Source organism: Diplotaxodon limnothrissa, linkage group LG23, assembly GCF_057381915.1.
Source record: "Diplotaxodon limnothrissa isolate DT_005_m linkage group LG23, D_limnothrissa_male_GT1.1, whole genome shotgun sequence".
Classification (NCBI taxonomy): Eukaryota; Metazoa; Chordata; class Actinopteri; order Cichliformes; family Cichlidae; genus Diplotaxodon; species Diplotaxodon limnothrissa.
This window is the reverse complement of record NC_140617.1, coordinates 15798742-15815616: the sequence shown is the minus strand read 5'-3', so window position 1 is coordinate 15815616 and position 16875 is coordinate 15798742. Positions and strand designations below refer to the sequence as shown.

The following is a 16875-nucleotide window of genomic DNA, read 5'->3' as shown; positions in this document are numbered from 1 at the left end:
ACTAATGTTTAATCGGTTTTCTGTTTGACTGATTTATTCAGCTGTGTGAAAACTATAACTTTAATCTCAGCCAAACTGATTTACTCAGGAACAAATAAAACACTGAAAAAAGCCAAACAATAACAGTTTTAAGTTATCTAAGTGACTTATATATCATGTTTAACCTGAAAAGCAAAAGACAGCGGGGATCTGAAAACGATGTGCCGGGAGTCCGGTGTTTATCGCCAGCTCTAGTGAGCAGTGAACCCCGGCTAGCTTATTTGACCAAAAAGTCAAACTATTTCCTTAAGAACAGATTAGTTCTTAAACTTTAGCTTAGTATCAAATTTTTTATTTAAATTATTGTGGTTTCCATATATCAAAGGCTGCTAATGCTTAACCGGTCTTGTCTCTTAGAAGTAGGTTTTTAAACTGACTGGAAATCATGTTGGGGTTTGGTGAAGTGACTGCTGCCTGAAATCTTACAATCTTATTTTTTTGGTTTTAGGGGTATAACGTGGCATAAGATAATATAATAATCTAACAGCTCTTATAGCTCCCTCAGTCAGCTGATGACTCTGAAACCACTTCAAGCCTTTGGTATTTTACAATTTTTGCAGATTTTGAGTCTGATGTTCATTTATTCACAGCTGAGGAGTAACAAATATGTCAGAATTTCTGGGTTTCCATAATGTTTGTCTTTTAAAAATCTACTTTTAGCAAACAATCAAACCCTGACAGTCATTTTTTAAAGCCACACTTATGTAAAACCAGAATTCTTTCTGCACAATAAGTCAGGTATTTTGCAAGTTATATAGTCTCTCTGAGAGATTTTGTTTTTTCCTTTTTCATATCAGGTTGAACTGATTCAGCTATACAGTGTTAAGTAAAGTGAGTTTTGAAATGTGTTTTTAATGATTCTGTGGGAGGAAGATGGGAAATGGTCGTTAAACTAAAATAAACTGAAAACAGCTGGAATTAAGAGGAATGATGGTAAACAGAAAGGTTATCAATGAACTTTATCATCAACCATTAACCGAACATTTTTTATCTATTTTAAATCACCGAGCTCGCTTACCAAATACAGCACATTAATCTCACTCTTTTTGACTTTAGAACAAAGGATAAATTGGTGGTAATCCTTTACAGCCTCCTAATTAGGAGTCACAGCGTCACATGTTATACTACAAACAACTTGGTTTTACATTTTCTTTCTAACATTTTGTTGCATAAATGATTGTACTACCAAATAAACACAAGTTGCCTGTCAAAAAGAAGTGGTGACTGTTTAATAAAGATTGTTATTTATTCATTTATTTTGGTCACTGTACACACCTCCATAATACTCTGAAAATGTCAATAATTGCAGTAATATCATCTTATATGTGTTTTCTGTTTTTAGGTTGCAGATCAACCGATTGTACATGTAATTTAAGTTCAGGCTTCAGACAGCTCCAAACACCCATTTTTCAGGCACAGAACACTAGTTCTGAAAACAGAAGCCACGCCCACCAACAGCACCCACAGCCATCTGTTGGGGGAGGGCTTCCAATCAGAAGAGAGTTGATTAAAGGTAGAGTAAAAGGATAAACTGTGAGGGGAAAAAACTGTGAATGATGCAAAGTCACTACAGAAGAGTCCAAGAACAAAAATATAGAGCTGGATATTTTTACAGGTGTTAATGTCATGCAACAAGCAGATATGAGCTTCTAAATTGGCCTAAAAGTAATTTGTATAAAACAGCATTTCAGGTGTTGTGGAAAATTTAACACTAACCTTCAACACAACCAGTGAGCTTGATTTGAAGTGGGTTTAATAAATACATTGCAATGTGGAGAGAGCTTCCCAGTGAAACACTTGGACCATCTCTGAATCGTGGCCGCCGCCCTTACATCTTACATACAGAGACACAGACAAAGAACATTCCACAAACTCTTATATGTTGGCCTCTCTCATGGGGGGGGGCTATACCCCCTCCCTCACAGAGAGAATTATGACATTGCTTTCTGCTTGGCCGTCACCTAAGGATTTACATCCCCGATAAGGAGAAGGAGTCCCACTATCTGTTCAATATCTCCCATTACAATGGCCTCACTGTGTTAACATTCCACATGCATGCAAACTAGTGACAGGAGTGTTCAGTAAAGTGAGAAAGTGATATTACTATAACTAATGTGATATGATTAAATATGTGATTAATACATGAGAAAAGGAATCTTCCACCACACCAGTAAACTCAGTATGAAGGCCATTGAAAAAAGTTGACATTTATGGATGTTGCACACTTGCAAACCCACAAAATAACAAGAATATACACTTAGTCTTTTTCAGATATTATGAAGTGGACTGTAGAGAGCAATTTAGAATTAGCTGCACATTTTGTGGTCACATGAAAACACTGTATCTCTCCGGATCAGACGGGACCTGGAAGTGAGGATTATTGTCGACCGCCATCTCATGGAAACATGGAGGCGCAAAAGATGTAGAAGATTTCTGCTATGTAAATAGCAGAAATAGCAGCTGAGAGGGAAGCTGGAGGGAGCCGGAGTAGGCAAACAGCTGACTGCATGGACCCTCGACTACCTTACCAACAGACCACAGTATGTGAGGCTCCATGACTGTGTCCGAGGTGGTAATCTGCAGCACGGGGGCACCACAGGGCACGGTTCTCTCACCATTCCTGTTCAGCCTTTACACTTCAGACTTCAGTTATAATTCGGACGATTGCCATCTACAGAAGTTCTCAGATGATACAGCCATCATTGGATGCGTATCAGATGGCAATGATCAGGAATACAGGGGGGTCATCAGTGACTTTGTTGGCTGGTGTGAGACCAACACACTCCAAATCAACACCGGAAAGACAAAGGAGATGATCATAGACTTCAGGAGGAAGTCACCCCCACAACACCGGTGAACATCCAGGAAAAGACATCGAGATAGTGGACTCTTACAAGTACCTGGGTGTTCACCTCAACAATCAACTGGACTGGACTACAAATACAGACATCCTGTATAAGAAGGGCCAGAGTCGACTCCACCTGCTGAGGAGACTGAGGTCCTTCGGAGTCTGCAGGACTCTGTTAAGGACATTCTATGACACTGTGGCAGCATCTGCCTTTTTCTATGCAGTGACCTGCTGGGGGAGTGGATGCACAGACAGGGACAGGAGCAGGATTGACAAACTGGTGTGGAGGTCTAGCTCTGTGCTGGGATGTCCTCTGGAGTCTGTGCAGGGGGTTGGCGAGAGGAGGATGTTAATAAAGCTGACATCCATTATGAACAACCCACATCACCCACTGCACGAGTCTGGGAGTGCGCTGAGCAGCTCCTTTAGTCAGAGACTGAAACACCCTCGCTGCAGGAAGGAGCGCTTTCGCAGATCATTCACCCCAACAGCAGTTAGACTTTATAACTCCTCAATCACGATGTCACGACTCACTGGACACTGTGAACATCCACGGTCACCACTTCATGCATAATGGACCTTCCATGTGTATGGACATGTGCAGGTACTTTTTTGTATTTCCTTCTGATATCTGTACCTGAGCTGAGGTAATGCAAACGTTTCCCCGTCGTGGGATCAATAAAGTCTTATCTTAAATCTGTGTCACTGTCTCTCCCAGGTAAAGCCGCATCTGCATCTGTGAGTCTCTCCTGTGCTTCTAAACTTCAAAAATTCAAACCTGTTATTTACTGTCGCTCCAACAACACCAGATAAGTGTTTGGATTCCTGACGCCATGAGTTGAACTCAGATAAGCAGTAGAAAATGGATGGAATTAATAATGAATTATGTAACCACACAATCTTTAACAACCTGAGTCATAAAATGATCGTGAAATTCTTCAGCACAAAAACAGGTTAACAGCTTTAGTTGAGACACAGCAGGCCTTCAGAGAGCATCGCCCTGCAGCTGGAACCATGAAGCTCAGGTGGATCATTCTGCTCTTTGCGCTGGGTTTGGTAAGAGAACCTCTTCATGTGGATACAAAGAAAATATCTATTACATTTCCAGGCAGGATTTGAGTCCATTCAGTTTCACGGGGATAATATTAAAGTCTTCTCTGTTGATTGATTGTTGTGCCTTCTAATTTACTTTACAGACAGCAGCCAAACTAACCGGTGATACAGGTGAGCTAGACATTATGTTTTAGGTGGTGATGTTACTGAAGGAATGTTGGACTTATAATGTCACTGTTCCATATACTTCTTTGTATTACTCTTGTCCGGATATTAATGCTTTAGTAAAACAACCATTTTCAGCCAATTCTGTGTTCATGTTATTAGAGTTCACAGGCCTTTTATCTTATTATCACTGATTCCTTACCTGCAGAAATTGATGTTGACGAAGGCCATGACTGGGACATCATTAACATCAATGAAGGTTTGTTCTCGTTCACTGTTCTTGTTTCATTTTGCTTGATAATGTCTGAGGAGTCGGTGAAATTATTTTATTGTTTTCCCTTTAGCGGCTGGGCTGGACCTGTTGGAAGGAGATATTATTCAGGAAAAGGTGAGTTTATCCTTTGTCATGAAAAGCCTGAGTTTTATATTTTTATTTCTTTTGGGTTTTTCTATATTTTAGTAGTGCCACTGTGTTAAGTCTGGAGTTTTTACCATCTTTGTAATCTTGTTTCTGTTAGTGTTTAGGATTATTTCGAATTTTGATTGTTTGTGTTTTAATTAGTCTAGCGTTCCTAGTGTCTTCCTGTATCTTGCCAAATCTTTGTCCATGTCACGGAGGAGCAGGGAGGACTCGGCGCAGACTGAAGTCTCAGAAAAACAGGTTTATTTACACACTCCAGGTGCACTATATACAGGTGAGGGAGAAGGGGGCCAGGGTTCCCAGGGGTGCAGAGCGGGGTCGGGAAAAGCGTCCAGAGTCTCCAAACCAAAACACGAGAAATCTGCATACAGAGAACAAGGGTTAGCACGGAACTTTTACGGACAGAGCTCAAAACTGGCTGAGGCTAAAGTAGCACTGACGAGCGTTATTCAATAGTCCAGCGGCGAGGTGCTCTCAGTCACTGCCTTAAGTAGCGGGAGCAAACAGGGTGAGGAGCCACAGGTGATTGCCTACAGGTGGTGGAGGCCGGGAGCTCACAATGAGCTCCGCCCAGGCAGCGAGCAGAGAGAGAGGAGAGAGAGAAAAGACAAAACATAACATGTAGCCACACAGGGCCAGCCGAGCAGGCACGGGGACCGTGACAGTACCCCCCCCTCAACGGGAGCCTCCCGGCGACCCACCAGGCTTACCCGGATACCGACGATGGAAGTCCCGGATCAACTCCTTGGCCAGGACAGCCGACCGGGGCACCCAGGACCGTTCCTCCGGCCCGTAGCCCTCCCAATCCACCAGGTACTGGAAACCCCGTCCCCGGCGCCGAGAGTCCATAATACGAGTGATGGCGTACACCTCCTGACCATCCACAAGCTGGGCGGGCGGAGGGGCCCTAAGAGGGGGGCACAGCGGGCTGGAGAGCACGGGCTTGACCTGAGAGACGTGGAAGACGTTGTGTATGCGCATATTGCGCGGCAGCTTCAGGCGAACAGACACCGGGTTGACAACAGAGTCAATTTCAAAAGGCCCAAGGAAGGTGGGCGCCAGTTTCTTAGACTCAGCGCGAATAGGCACAAAGCGAGTGGACAGCCATACCTTCTGACCCGCAGCGTATGCAGGGGCAGGGGTCCGACGGCGATCAGCGAGGGCCTTGTTTCGCTCCTTAGTTCGGAGCAGGGCCGCTCTGGTAGTACGCCAGGCCCGACGGCACCTTCGGAGGTGGTGTTGCAGAGAGGGGACCGCATGCTCGCCTTCAAGAGCAGGAAACAGCGGCGGTTGGTACCCCAGAGAAGCCTCGAACGGCGACATTCCCGTGGCGGACGACATGAGGCTGTTATGAGCGTACTCAATCCACGGTAACTGGTCGCTCCAGGTGCCTTGGTTGTGGGAGACAACACAGCGAAGGGCAGCTTCCAGCTCCTGGTTGGCACGCTCCGTCTGTCCGTTGGTCTGAGGGTGAAAACCAGATGAAAGACTAACCTTTGCGCCCAGGGTCGTGCAGAACTCTTTCCAAACCCGCGAGGTGAACTGAGGGCCTCTGTCGGACACGATGTCGTCAGGGATGCCGTGCAGCCTAAACACATGTGCCGTGAGCAGTTGAGCAGTCTCCAGTGCGGTCGGGAGCTTTGTGAGGGCAACAAAATGTGCAGCCTTAGAAAAACGGTCCACAATGGTTAGTATTACTGTGTTACCTGAAGAGGACGGCAGCCCCATGACGAAGTCCAGGGCGATGTGGGACCAGGGCCGGCCAGGAGTGGGGAGAGGCTGGAGCAACCCGGACGGCGGTTGGTTGGGACGCTTGTTTTGAGCGCACGTGGGACAGGCGGTCGCATAGTCTCTAGTGTCTTTTATCAGGGAGGGCCACCAGAAGTAACGTTGCAAGAAGGAGATCGTGCGATGAAGTCCAGGGTGGCAGGAAAAGTGGGCGGTGTGACCCCACTGGAGAACACGTGACCTGACGGACGTGGGAACATAAAGCCGCCCTGGTGGGCCCGTCCCTGGGTCGGGTTCGGTGACTTGCGCCTCGAGGATTTGGGATTCAATCGCCCAAGTGACTGCTCCGAACACGCAGGAGGAGGGGAGGATGGGCTCAGGGTCAGGGTCTTTCTCCGTAACGGTGAACAGCCGGGAAAGGGCGTCAGGTTTTACGTTTCGTGACCCGGGCCTGTAGGTGAGAGAAAAGTCAAACCGTGAGAAAAACAGAGCCCACCTGGCCTGCCGGGAGTTGAGACGCTTCGCTGACCGGATGTACTCCAGGTTTTTGTGGTCTGTCCATACAATAAAGGGATGCTCAGCGCCCTCTAGCCAGTGCCTCCATTCCTCTAGTGAGAGTTTCACAGCCAGCAGCTCTCGGTCCCCGATGTCGTAATTCCGCTCCGCTGGTGTGAGGCGGCGAGAGAAGAAGGCACACGGGTGGAGTTTACCTTTAAAGCGCTGAGACAGGACTGCCCCAACCCCCGTCTCCGACGCATCCACCTCCACCACGAACTGTTGGTTGAGGTCAGGCTGTTGAAGGATAGGAGCGGTGGCAAACCTTTCCTTTAGGCAGGCGAACGCCTCCTGGGCTGGCGGGTCCCACTGAAACGACACCTTCGGGGAAGTAAGTCTTGTGAGAGGCAATGCGATCTTACTATAATCTTTAATGAAGCGCCTGTAGAAATTGGCAAAGCCCAAAAAACGCTGGAGCTGCAGGCGATTTGGGGGCTTGGGCCAGTCTAGGACTGTTTGGACCTTTGCCGGGTCAGGCTTCAGATTACCTTGAGCGATGATGTACCCCAAGAACGCCACTGAGTCTACGTGGAAGTCACATTTCTCCGCCTTCACAAAGAGTCTGTTCTCCAACAGGCGCTGGAGAATCTGTCTCACATGGACTTCGTGCTCCTTCACAGTCTTTGAAAAAACAAGAATGTCATCGAGGTAGACAAAAGCACAGCGGTTAATAAAATCCCTGAGGACATCATTGACTAGCGCTTGGAAAACAGCAGGGGCATTCGTCAGACCGAAGGGCATTACCAAATACTCAAAATGACCAAGATGTGAATGCCGTCTTCCACTCGTCTCCCTTTCGAATCCTCACTAGGTGGTAAGCGTTTCTCAGATCGAGTTTGGTGAACACTGTAGCCCCTTGAAGTAGTTCAAAGGCAGAGGAGAGAAGGGGCAGCGGGTATTTGTTTTTGATCGTGATTCTGTTGAGGCCACGATAGTCTATACACGGCCGGAGGGTTTTGTCTTTCTTGCTGACAAAAAAAAAAAAAAACAAAAAACTCCGCACCTACAGGAGAAGAAGAGGACCGCATAATGCCCGCGGCCAGCAAGTCGGTGATGTATTTCTCCATTGTCTCTCTCTCAGGTTGGGTGAGACTATACAAGCGGCCAGAGGGAAGCGGCGCCCCCGGGAGGAGGTCAATGGCACAGTCGTAGGGCCTGTGGGGGGGAGCATTTTTGCTTTGTCCTTGCTGAATACTGCTGCCAGGTCGTGATAGACAAAGGGAACAGCGGACAAATCGCACTCCTCTGTGGGCTCAACTGTGGTTAGCCGAGTGACCGGGGGGGTGGCAGTTTTAAGACAGTTCATGTGGCATTCCACACTCCACCCCGTAACACGCTCTTTCTTCCAGTCTATCTGGGGGTTATGTTGCACCAACCAGGGGTAACCTAACACAAGTGGTGCAAACGGTGTCTTGAACACGAAGAAGCTAATCCTTTCAGTATGGTTACCGGAGAGTGTGAGAGACAAGGGTTCAGTAATATGAGTGATGTCCGGCAAACGTTGGCCTGATAAGGCAGACACACGGAGCGGATTAGGCAAAGCTGTGGTAGCAACGTTCAGCTTTGTGGCTAGTGAGATATCAATGAAGCTCTGCTCAGCACCAGAGTCTATTAATGCAGAAAGAGGGTGAATCGCTGTCTGTATCATGACCTTTGCGGGCAATGTTAAACGTGGATGGGAGTGTTTACCAGACAGGTCGCCCACCAGTACCCTCTCCACTACTGGTGGGCGCGCTCTTTTGCCAGAGCCGGGCAGGTGGAGATAAAGTGACCCTTACGGCCGCAATACAGGCACTCACCAGCGGAGAACCGACGCTGATGTTCCGCGGGTGAAAGGCGGGAGCGTCCTATCTGCATCGGCTGCTCTCCTTCCTCGCCCCCGCTGTACTCACGGGCTCCTCGTGACTCGGGGGATGGGTCTCTTGTTGCCCGCGGCTCCCGCGGTGCGTGCCTCCGCACGCTCCGGCGCGCACGCAGCCGATCATCCACCTGAATACACAGCGACATAACAGCCTCCAGAGATTGAGGGAGTTCACGCATCATTAATTCGTCCTTTAGGTCGTCATTGATGTTGTTTAGTAACGTGGTCCTTAATGCCTCCTGCCCCCACTTTGTTTGCGCTGCCAGGGTCCAAAAATCAACAGAATAATCAGCCATGCTGCGCTTACCTTGTTTAAGGTTGAGTAAGCGGTGACCGGCGGCTTCTGTGCTGGAGCCCTTATCAAACACAGCCTTAAACTTGGAAAGGAAGTCAGCATACGTAATTACAGGGTTTGCTTGAAGTTGAGCCTGCGCCCAGGTCAAAGCACGGTCACGTAACAGCTGAACGAAATAGGCAATCTTGACCTCATCGCTAGAAAAGACATGTGGCAATTGGCGAAAATGCATAGCGCACTGCATCAAAAACCCCGCGCACTTCCCCAGCTCCCCCGTGAATGCCTCAGGTGTGGGCAACAGCTTATCCAAAGACACAGAGGAGAGAGGTGGTGCAGCAGCGCTTGCAGCAAAGCCTGATGTTACCTGAGGAGATGAGGCAGAGGCTGGGCGCTCCGGGGGGCTCGCCTCGGGGGGGCTCGCCTCTCGTTGGGCGACGGCCAGAGCCAAGGCGGCCACCTCTCCACTGAGCCGGACTAACATCTGCTCATGCCGGTGTAGTAGCTCCTCCAAGGTAATCGGGGCCGGGGCCGAGGAAGCAGAGTCCGCTGAGTCCATGGTTGGCTGGACTATTCTGTCACGGAGGAGCAGGGAGGACTCGGCGCAGACTGAAGTCTCAGAAAAACAGGTTTATTTACACACTCCAGGTGCACTATATACAGGTGAGGGAGAAGGGGGCCAGGGTTCCCAGGGGTGCAGAGCGGGGTCGGGAAAAGCGTCCAGAGTCTCCAAACCAAAACACGAGAAATCTGCATACAGAGAACAAGGGTTAGCACGGAACTTTTACGGACAGAGCTCAAAACTGGCTGAGGCTAAAGTAGCACTGACGAGCGTTATTCAATAGTCCAGCGGCGAGGTGCTCTCAGTCACTGCCTTAAGTAGCGGGAGCAAACAGGGTGAGGAGCCACAGGTGATTGCCTACAGGTGGTGGAGGCCGGGAGCTCACAATGAGCTCCGCCCAGGCAGCGAGCAGAGAGAGGAGAGAGAGAAAAGACAAAACATAACATGTAGCCACACAGGGCCAGCCGAGCAGGCACGGGGACCGTGACAGTCCAAGATGATAGAGATTTCCTTTTTAGTCGCTTCCTGTTTTATTTTGATAGTCATTTGTTTCTTGTGTTCAAATTTTAATTAAATTTCCTGTGTTGTGACCTTGGTTGTTGCAAGCTGTGTTTTCTTTTATTTCTGTTTCCGCGTCCGTTGTTATCTTCTGTGTATTTATGGTTTCTGTCTGCCCTCAGTACTTTGTCATGTTGTACCGTTTCCTGCCGGACTGGATTCTAGTATTTTCGGTTTGTGGACTCATTTTAGCCCCAGTTGTGGATGTTATATTTGGTCACTTTGGATTTATTTATCTTCTGAAATAGCTTATAGGACCAAATTAGGAACTTAACATCTCCTTCTATTAAAGTCAGTGAAACAGCACATGATATTTAACATAATGAAAACACAGACTGCATATAGAAGATGACCATAAATTCTTGGTCAGAAAAGTGATGGTGTTGCGCTCTAAAAGTAGTTATAAAACTTAAATTTTTCTGAATTGTGGGGAAAATCTTTAAAGACTATTCTTATTTAATTGTGTTTTGTTTTTGGACACATTTCTAGTTAATTTTTGTAGTTTATTGGCTCCAGGAGGTCAGAGTTCAGATGTGTGATGTCATCAGTAAGCGCAGAGAAAAAAACCAAACAAACAGTGTCTGAGACGTGAGGGAGCGATGTTTTGCTGATGATACGCTATTCTGCCTGTAAACTCCAAACCTGAACTGAGGAGAATAAAGTTGCAAGAAAAAGGAGAATGGAGTCATGTCTCTCTGAGGGTGCAACATAATCTTGGTGTTTCCGCCCGGTTTGGAGTTTATACCGCAAAGAAGGACGAGCTACATGTGACTAGCCTCGCTCATTACCCCCCACCTGAACTCATACCGCAGTGCCATCCCTCCAAGAAAAGGCAGTGAAGGTAAAAGTTTTTCGTCATGTCTAAAGTACAGCAGATGTCTCCTGGTTGGGAGCAACTTCTTGAGGAGATAGAGGAAAAGTTACTTACACTGCTAGCACCGGATTTGAATGAGATTTGTGCTGGCCTCAGTTTAGCCGTGGATGAAAGTGAAAAAGACTTACCTCGTAAACTGAGGCGGCGTATTCTGCAGTACTTAGAGGGAGAGGATGTTACTGCACGAGAAGATGAAGGAATGTCTCTGTTGTTGGAATTAGATGACAAAATTAATGAAGTGAAGCAAAAGAGATGCGAAAGTAATGCCCCGTTGTCTCAACAAGTGGTACAAGAGCACCACCTTGTGGCTGAAAATGTGATAGCACCCAGTAATTCAGACGAGCAGAGAGAAAGTGTTTCTCATCTGAATGCTACACGAGTCACCCCTGTCGCTACTCAAAGTGTCCCTTTTGTACACCCACTGTACCGACGGGATCTGAAAATAATGGGACAAATTGGAGAACCAAACCAAAAGGACAAATTAACATACACTAGCTTGGAAAGACAAATTCAGAGGGCATTGAAGAGGGGATATGATGAAGGAGACATTGTTGAAGCCATCATTCAAGCTATAACCCCAGGAACAAAACTGAAAAGCTACCTTGAGAGTAGAGTAGATTTGACTTTGCAAGCTCTCAGGCAAATATTACGGACTCATTACATTGAGAAAGATGCCACAGAGTTGTATCACTCGCTCACACGTGCTGTACAGGAGCCAAAAGAAACTCCAATCCAGTTTTTGATGCGAGCAATGGATTTGAGACAACAACTTGTTCTTGCTTCAGAGAGAGTTAAGTCTGGTTTAAAGTACAGTTCGGAGCTGATCCAAAATCAGTTTCTCCAGACAGTACTCACTGGCCTCCATGATGACACCATCCGAGCTGATGTGAAGCTATACCTGCAAAATCCTAAAATCACAGATGAGGTTCTTCTGGAAAAAATGACTGCGGCATACAGTCTGGAAATGGAAAGAAAGAATAAGCTGTCAGCTGCATCAAGAGCAAAGATTATCAAAGTTGCAGCAGTAAGTGGGGAAGATCAAGAGGTGGAGAAAGAAAGCAGTATGCACACATCAGAAAGTAAGATCAAGCAAGGTGGAGCGGTCAAACGAGACACATTAATGGATAAAGTTGATCAAGGCAACAAGGCTATATGTGAGGCTCTGCAGAACCTCACCACTCACATTGCTAGCCTCCAGCAGACCGTTAAGCCTCAGCACATGAGAATGGCCGAACCACCTGACCGGAAATACCAATCACAACCTAGGAGCACAAACGTTAGACAGTGCCAGCAGTGTCAATCATCCAATACAGGAAACAAATGTGACCACTGTTACAAATGTGGCAGTACGGAACACTGGGCAGCAGGTTGTCGTAGGAAAAAGTGCTCAGCTAATTCAAGTAAGATCGAAATCATACTTAACCCTGAAGGGGAGAAGCACCAAACCGACCCATTCAGCCTCAAAGCACCCCTCACTGGTAAACAACAACAAATGGCGAAGCTGGTAGGCAAAAGATGCCAGGTCCGTGGCTTCTTAGGAGGTGTGGACACCACAATATTGTGGGACACCGGCTCACAAGTATCGATAGTGGGGACGAACTGGAGAAAGAAACACCTGCCTGATGCTGAAATGAGGTCAGTGGAAGAGCTGCTCGAAGAGGGAGCTTTAGAGCTCTCAGCTGCTAATGGGACCAGTATTCCATATGAAGGATGGATAGAGACTGAGTTCAGCCTGTCCAAAAATGCTGTTGCTGGGATGACCAACAGGCCCGTCCAAGTTCCAATCCTAGTCGCCAGCGGTGACATTGAATGTCCCATCATCGGCTTTAATGTGATAGAAGAATTAGCTTTGAGAAATGACACCAGCAAAGACTGTATCCCCCCAGGGCATATGCTGGACAGATTGTGCTCAGCATTCGAGGTGGGGCGCAAAACTGCAAGAGCTGTCCTGTCTGTCCTAAAGAAACAAACGCCTGACAGCCATCCCCACATAGCCCGAGTAGGAAGGCGACCTGTGACCATCCCGAAGCGTAACATGATGACAGTGCAATGTGGTTGGCTAAATAAGAGTGTGTTGAGTGGGTCACATGCAGTGTTGGAGCCGAACTGTGAGACAACATGGCCAGCAGGCCTAGTTGTTAGAGAACAGCTAATTCAGCTCCCCTCAGAAGGTGATGCTAAAGTTGCAGTGACTGTGGAAAACATGACTGACCATGATATCACCCTCTATGGTCGCACTACACTGGGGTGGCTGCACAATGTTGATGCTATCTACATGCCACATGTAAAATGTATGGAGGGTGAGCTTTCTAAGACATCAGACGCAAGTACTTCCTTACCCACAGTGCAGTCCAGTCAGACAACAAAAACTGAGCCCTGGGACCCACCAGTGGATTTGAGCCATCTGACAAGTGACCAACAGCAGCAGGTAAAACAGATGCTGAGGGAGGAATGCAATGTTTTTGCAAAAGATGACTGGGACACAGGATGCATTAAAGATCTAGAGCTGGAGATACAGCTAAAAGACAAAGTGCCTGTGCAAAAGACATATAATGCAATCCCCAGACACCTTTATCAGGAGGTAAAAGCACACATACAAGACTTACTGAATCAGGGCTGGATCCAAAAATCTTGTTCTTCATATTCTTCGCCTGTGGTATGCGTCAGGAAGAAAGATGGTGGCCTTCGCTTGTGTGTAGACTATAGGCTCCTGAATGCAAAGACACTGTCCGACAGACATCCCATCCCAAGAATACAGGAGATCCTGGAAAACCTTGGGGGCAACTCCTGGTTCACAGTATTGGACCAGGGAAAGGCTTATCACCAGGGTTTCATGAGTGAGAACAGCAGACCCTGTACTGCATTTATAACACCATGGGGACTCTATGAGTGGGTGAGGGTCCCATTCGGCCTTACTAATGCCCCAGCAGCATTCCAGCGCTACATGGAGGGATGCCTGGGAGACCTCAGGGATGAAATGTGTGTCCCATATTTGGATGATGTACTCGTCTTTAGCTCAAGCTTCGAACAACACATCCAAAATGTGAGGAGAGTGCTACAGCGACAAAGAGAATGTGGTATCAAATTAAGGCCACAGAAGTGTGACTTTTTCAAACGTGAAGTCTGCTATGTGGGGCGAGTGGTTTCAGCAGAGGGATACAAGATGAACCCCAAAGAAGTTGAAGCAGTGCAAGCACTGAAACAGGAGAAACCATCGACCGTGAGAGAGGTGAGAAAGTTGATGGGTTTCCTTAGCTACTACAGACCCTACATACAGGACTTCTCAAGGGCAGCCAAACCCCTCTATGAACTCTTAGCAAAGCCTAAGTCTGAACACAAGCAGCGTGGAAAGAGTAAGGAGTGCCACCGCAAATCTGCCCAGCTGCCACCATCCCACCCAATCCAGTGGATGACAGTTCACAAAGAGACATTGGACAAAATAGTAAACCAGCTGACAAACCCACCGATCATGGCATATCCAGATCTAGAGAAGCCATTTGTTCTTCATGTAGATGCCTCTGAGGATGGTTTGGGTGCAGTCTTGTACCAGCGTCAAGGGACTGCCCTGAGAGTCATAGGCTATGGATCACGGACACTGACAGCTGCAGAAAAAAACTACAAGCTACATTCAGGCAAGCTGGAATTCCTGGCACTGAAATGGGCCATAACAGAACGCTTTCGTGATTATCTGTTTCATGCGCCTCATTTTACTGTGTACAGTGACAATAACCCGCTGACATACGTCATGAAGTCAGCGAAACTTAATGCAGCTGGACACCGCTGGGTGGCGGAGTTGGCAGATTATCGGTTCACTCTTAAGTACAGGCCAGGGGCAGCGAATCGAGATGCAGATTTCTTATCAAGAAGAGGAAAGCCCATTGAAGACATCATGCAGGAATGCACAGAGGAATATCAGCAAGATGACATTGAATGTATTGGGAAAGCCCTAGAGAGAGAGAAAACAGGAGAAATGAACTGGATCTCAGCTGTCACCTGTAATGTCAACGCGCTGCCAGAGGGATGCATCGTCTCAGAACCAATTCAGCCGTTTGCAGTTGACGACATCAGAGACGCCCAGGATGCAGACATAGCCATAAACCGAGTTTTGTCCCTGAAAAGAACACACACCTACCTGAAGCATAAAGAAAAGATGGCGGAGAGTGAGGCAGTTAGGTACCTTCTTCGGCAGTGGCCCCATTTGCAGATTGATGGAGATGGCATTCTGAGGCGTGAGACCACCAGGAGAAAACAGTTTGTTGTTCCTGACTCATTAAAGCCCATGGTCTATAAACATCTACATGAGGAGATGGGACATTTAGGAGCAGACAGGATGGTTGCTCTCGCCAGGGAGCGCTTCTTCTGGCCTAAAATGAGGCAGGAAATGGAGCACTATGTCACTCAGGTGTGTCGCTGTATAAAGAAGAAGAAGCCTAACAGAATAACCAGAACACCAATTCAGAGCATTGAAACCTCTGCGCCGTTTGAGATGATATCCATTGACTATCTGCATTTAGACAAGTGCACAGGAGGTGAAGAATACATACTCGTAGTTGTGGATCATTTCACCAAATATGCCCAGGCATATGCGACAAGGGACAAGTCTGGGAAGACTGCGGCAAGAAAGCTCTTTGATGACTTTATCATGCGCTTCGGTTTCCCATCCAAAATACACCATGACCAGGGGAAAGAATTTGAGAACAATCTTTTCCGCAAGCTTCAAGGCTATTGCGGTATCAGTCATTCTCGTACCTCCCCGTACCACCCACAGGCCAATCCCGCAGAGCGCTTCAATAGGACCCTCCTAGGTATGCTCCGGACACTTGATGAATCTCAGAAGTCAAGATGGAAAGACCATTTGAACAAAGTAGTTCATGCCTACAACTCGACTGTGCACGAAGCAACAGGATTTTCTCCATTCTTCCTTCTCTTTGGCCGTGAACCAACCTTGCCTATCGACCTGCTCTTCCCAAAAAGAGAAGAAGAGAAGAGTCAGTCACACAGTGGCTATGCAGAGAAATGGAGAGGAGTTATGCAAGAGGCATATACAATTGCGAGGCAGAACATGAGAAAGAGTGCAAGAAGGGGACAGAAAAACTACAATCGACGTGCATGGAGCTCTGTGCTTCAGCCAGGTGACCATGTCTTGGTGAGAAATCTCACACCCAGAGGAGGTCCTGGGAAACTGCGCAGCTATTGGGAGGATATGATTCATGTCATCACCGAGAGGAAAGGTCCTGATAGTCCAGTGTATGTGGTTGAGCCATTGCAGGGAACAGGAAGAAGACGAGTGTTACACCGTAACCTACTGTTGCCGTGTCCTTACCTGGTTGAAGAGTCTGGGGTGTGTGAAAGCAACCTGAAAGAGAAAAGCCGTGGAAACAAACAGAGACAGTCAGCAAGAAGACATCAGACCAAGCCCGATACTGACCAAACAGACACAGGCAGTTCTAGTGAAGACGACTGTCACATGTGGACAGCACTCAGATATGCTGATCCACCCCTCAATCCAGAAACAGAGGATTTCTGCCCCCGGAGTGACGCACTCGGAGAGAAGTCTGAGCCTGCTTTCAGAGCAGAGGGGCATCCTGAAGAGGAACAGGTGGAGGAGAGACACAGTTTGGAGGAGGAGGTTGAAGTTCCAGCTGTCGGACCCGAGAGTGAGCAGAGCGATGCTGAGACATGGAGGCACAAGCCAAAGAGAATGAGACAGCCCCGGCGTGTCTACACATATGAAAAACTAGGCCAGCCAACCGTCCAGCAATGGAGCACATGCCCTGTCAGTGTGAACAGCCCTTCAAGTGGCATCCATCATTCCTCTGTCCCACCATCATTCATGTATCCTTCACAGTATGAATAGATATAACAGAAAAACACAGAGTCAACTTCACAAGAGAGTTTAATCTAAGCGTAACATTACAG

At 47.4% G+C, this 16875-nt stretch overlaps 1 protein-coding gene across 1 annotated transcript in view; it reads left to right on the top strand.

Annotated features, from left to right (window-relative positions):
* Positions 1-3901: 3901 nt before the first annotated feature.
* The window catches only part of LOC146607760 (meprin A subunit beta-like), a 22756-nt gene continuing 9782 nt past the window's right edge, over positions 3902-16875 (top strand). The window contains exons 1-4 of the mRNA XM_085347954.1: positions 3902-3943; positions 4084-4111; positions 4314-4364; positions 4450-4493. Coding sequence (XP_085204080.1) covers positions 3902-3943; positions 4084-4111; positions 4314-4364; positions 4450-4493 — 165 coding nt within the window. The remainder of the gene's footprint in view (positions 3944-4083; positions 4112-4313; positions 4365-4449; positions 4494-16875) is intronic.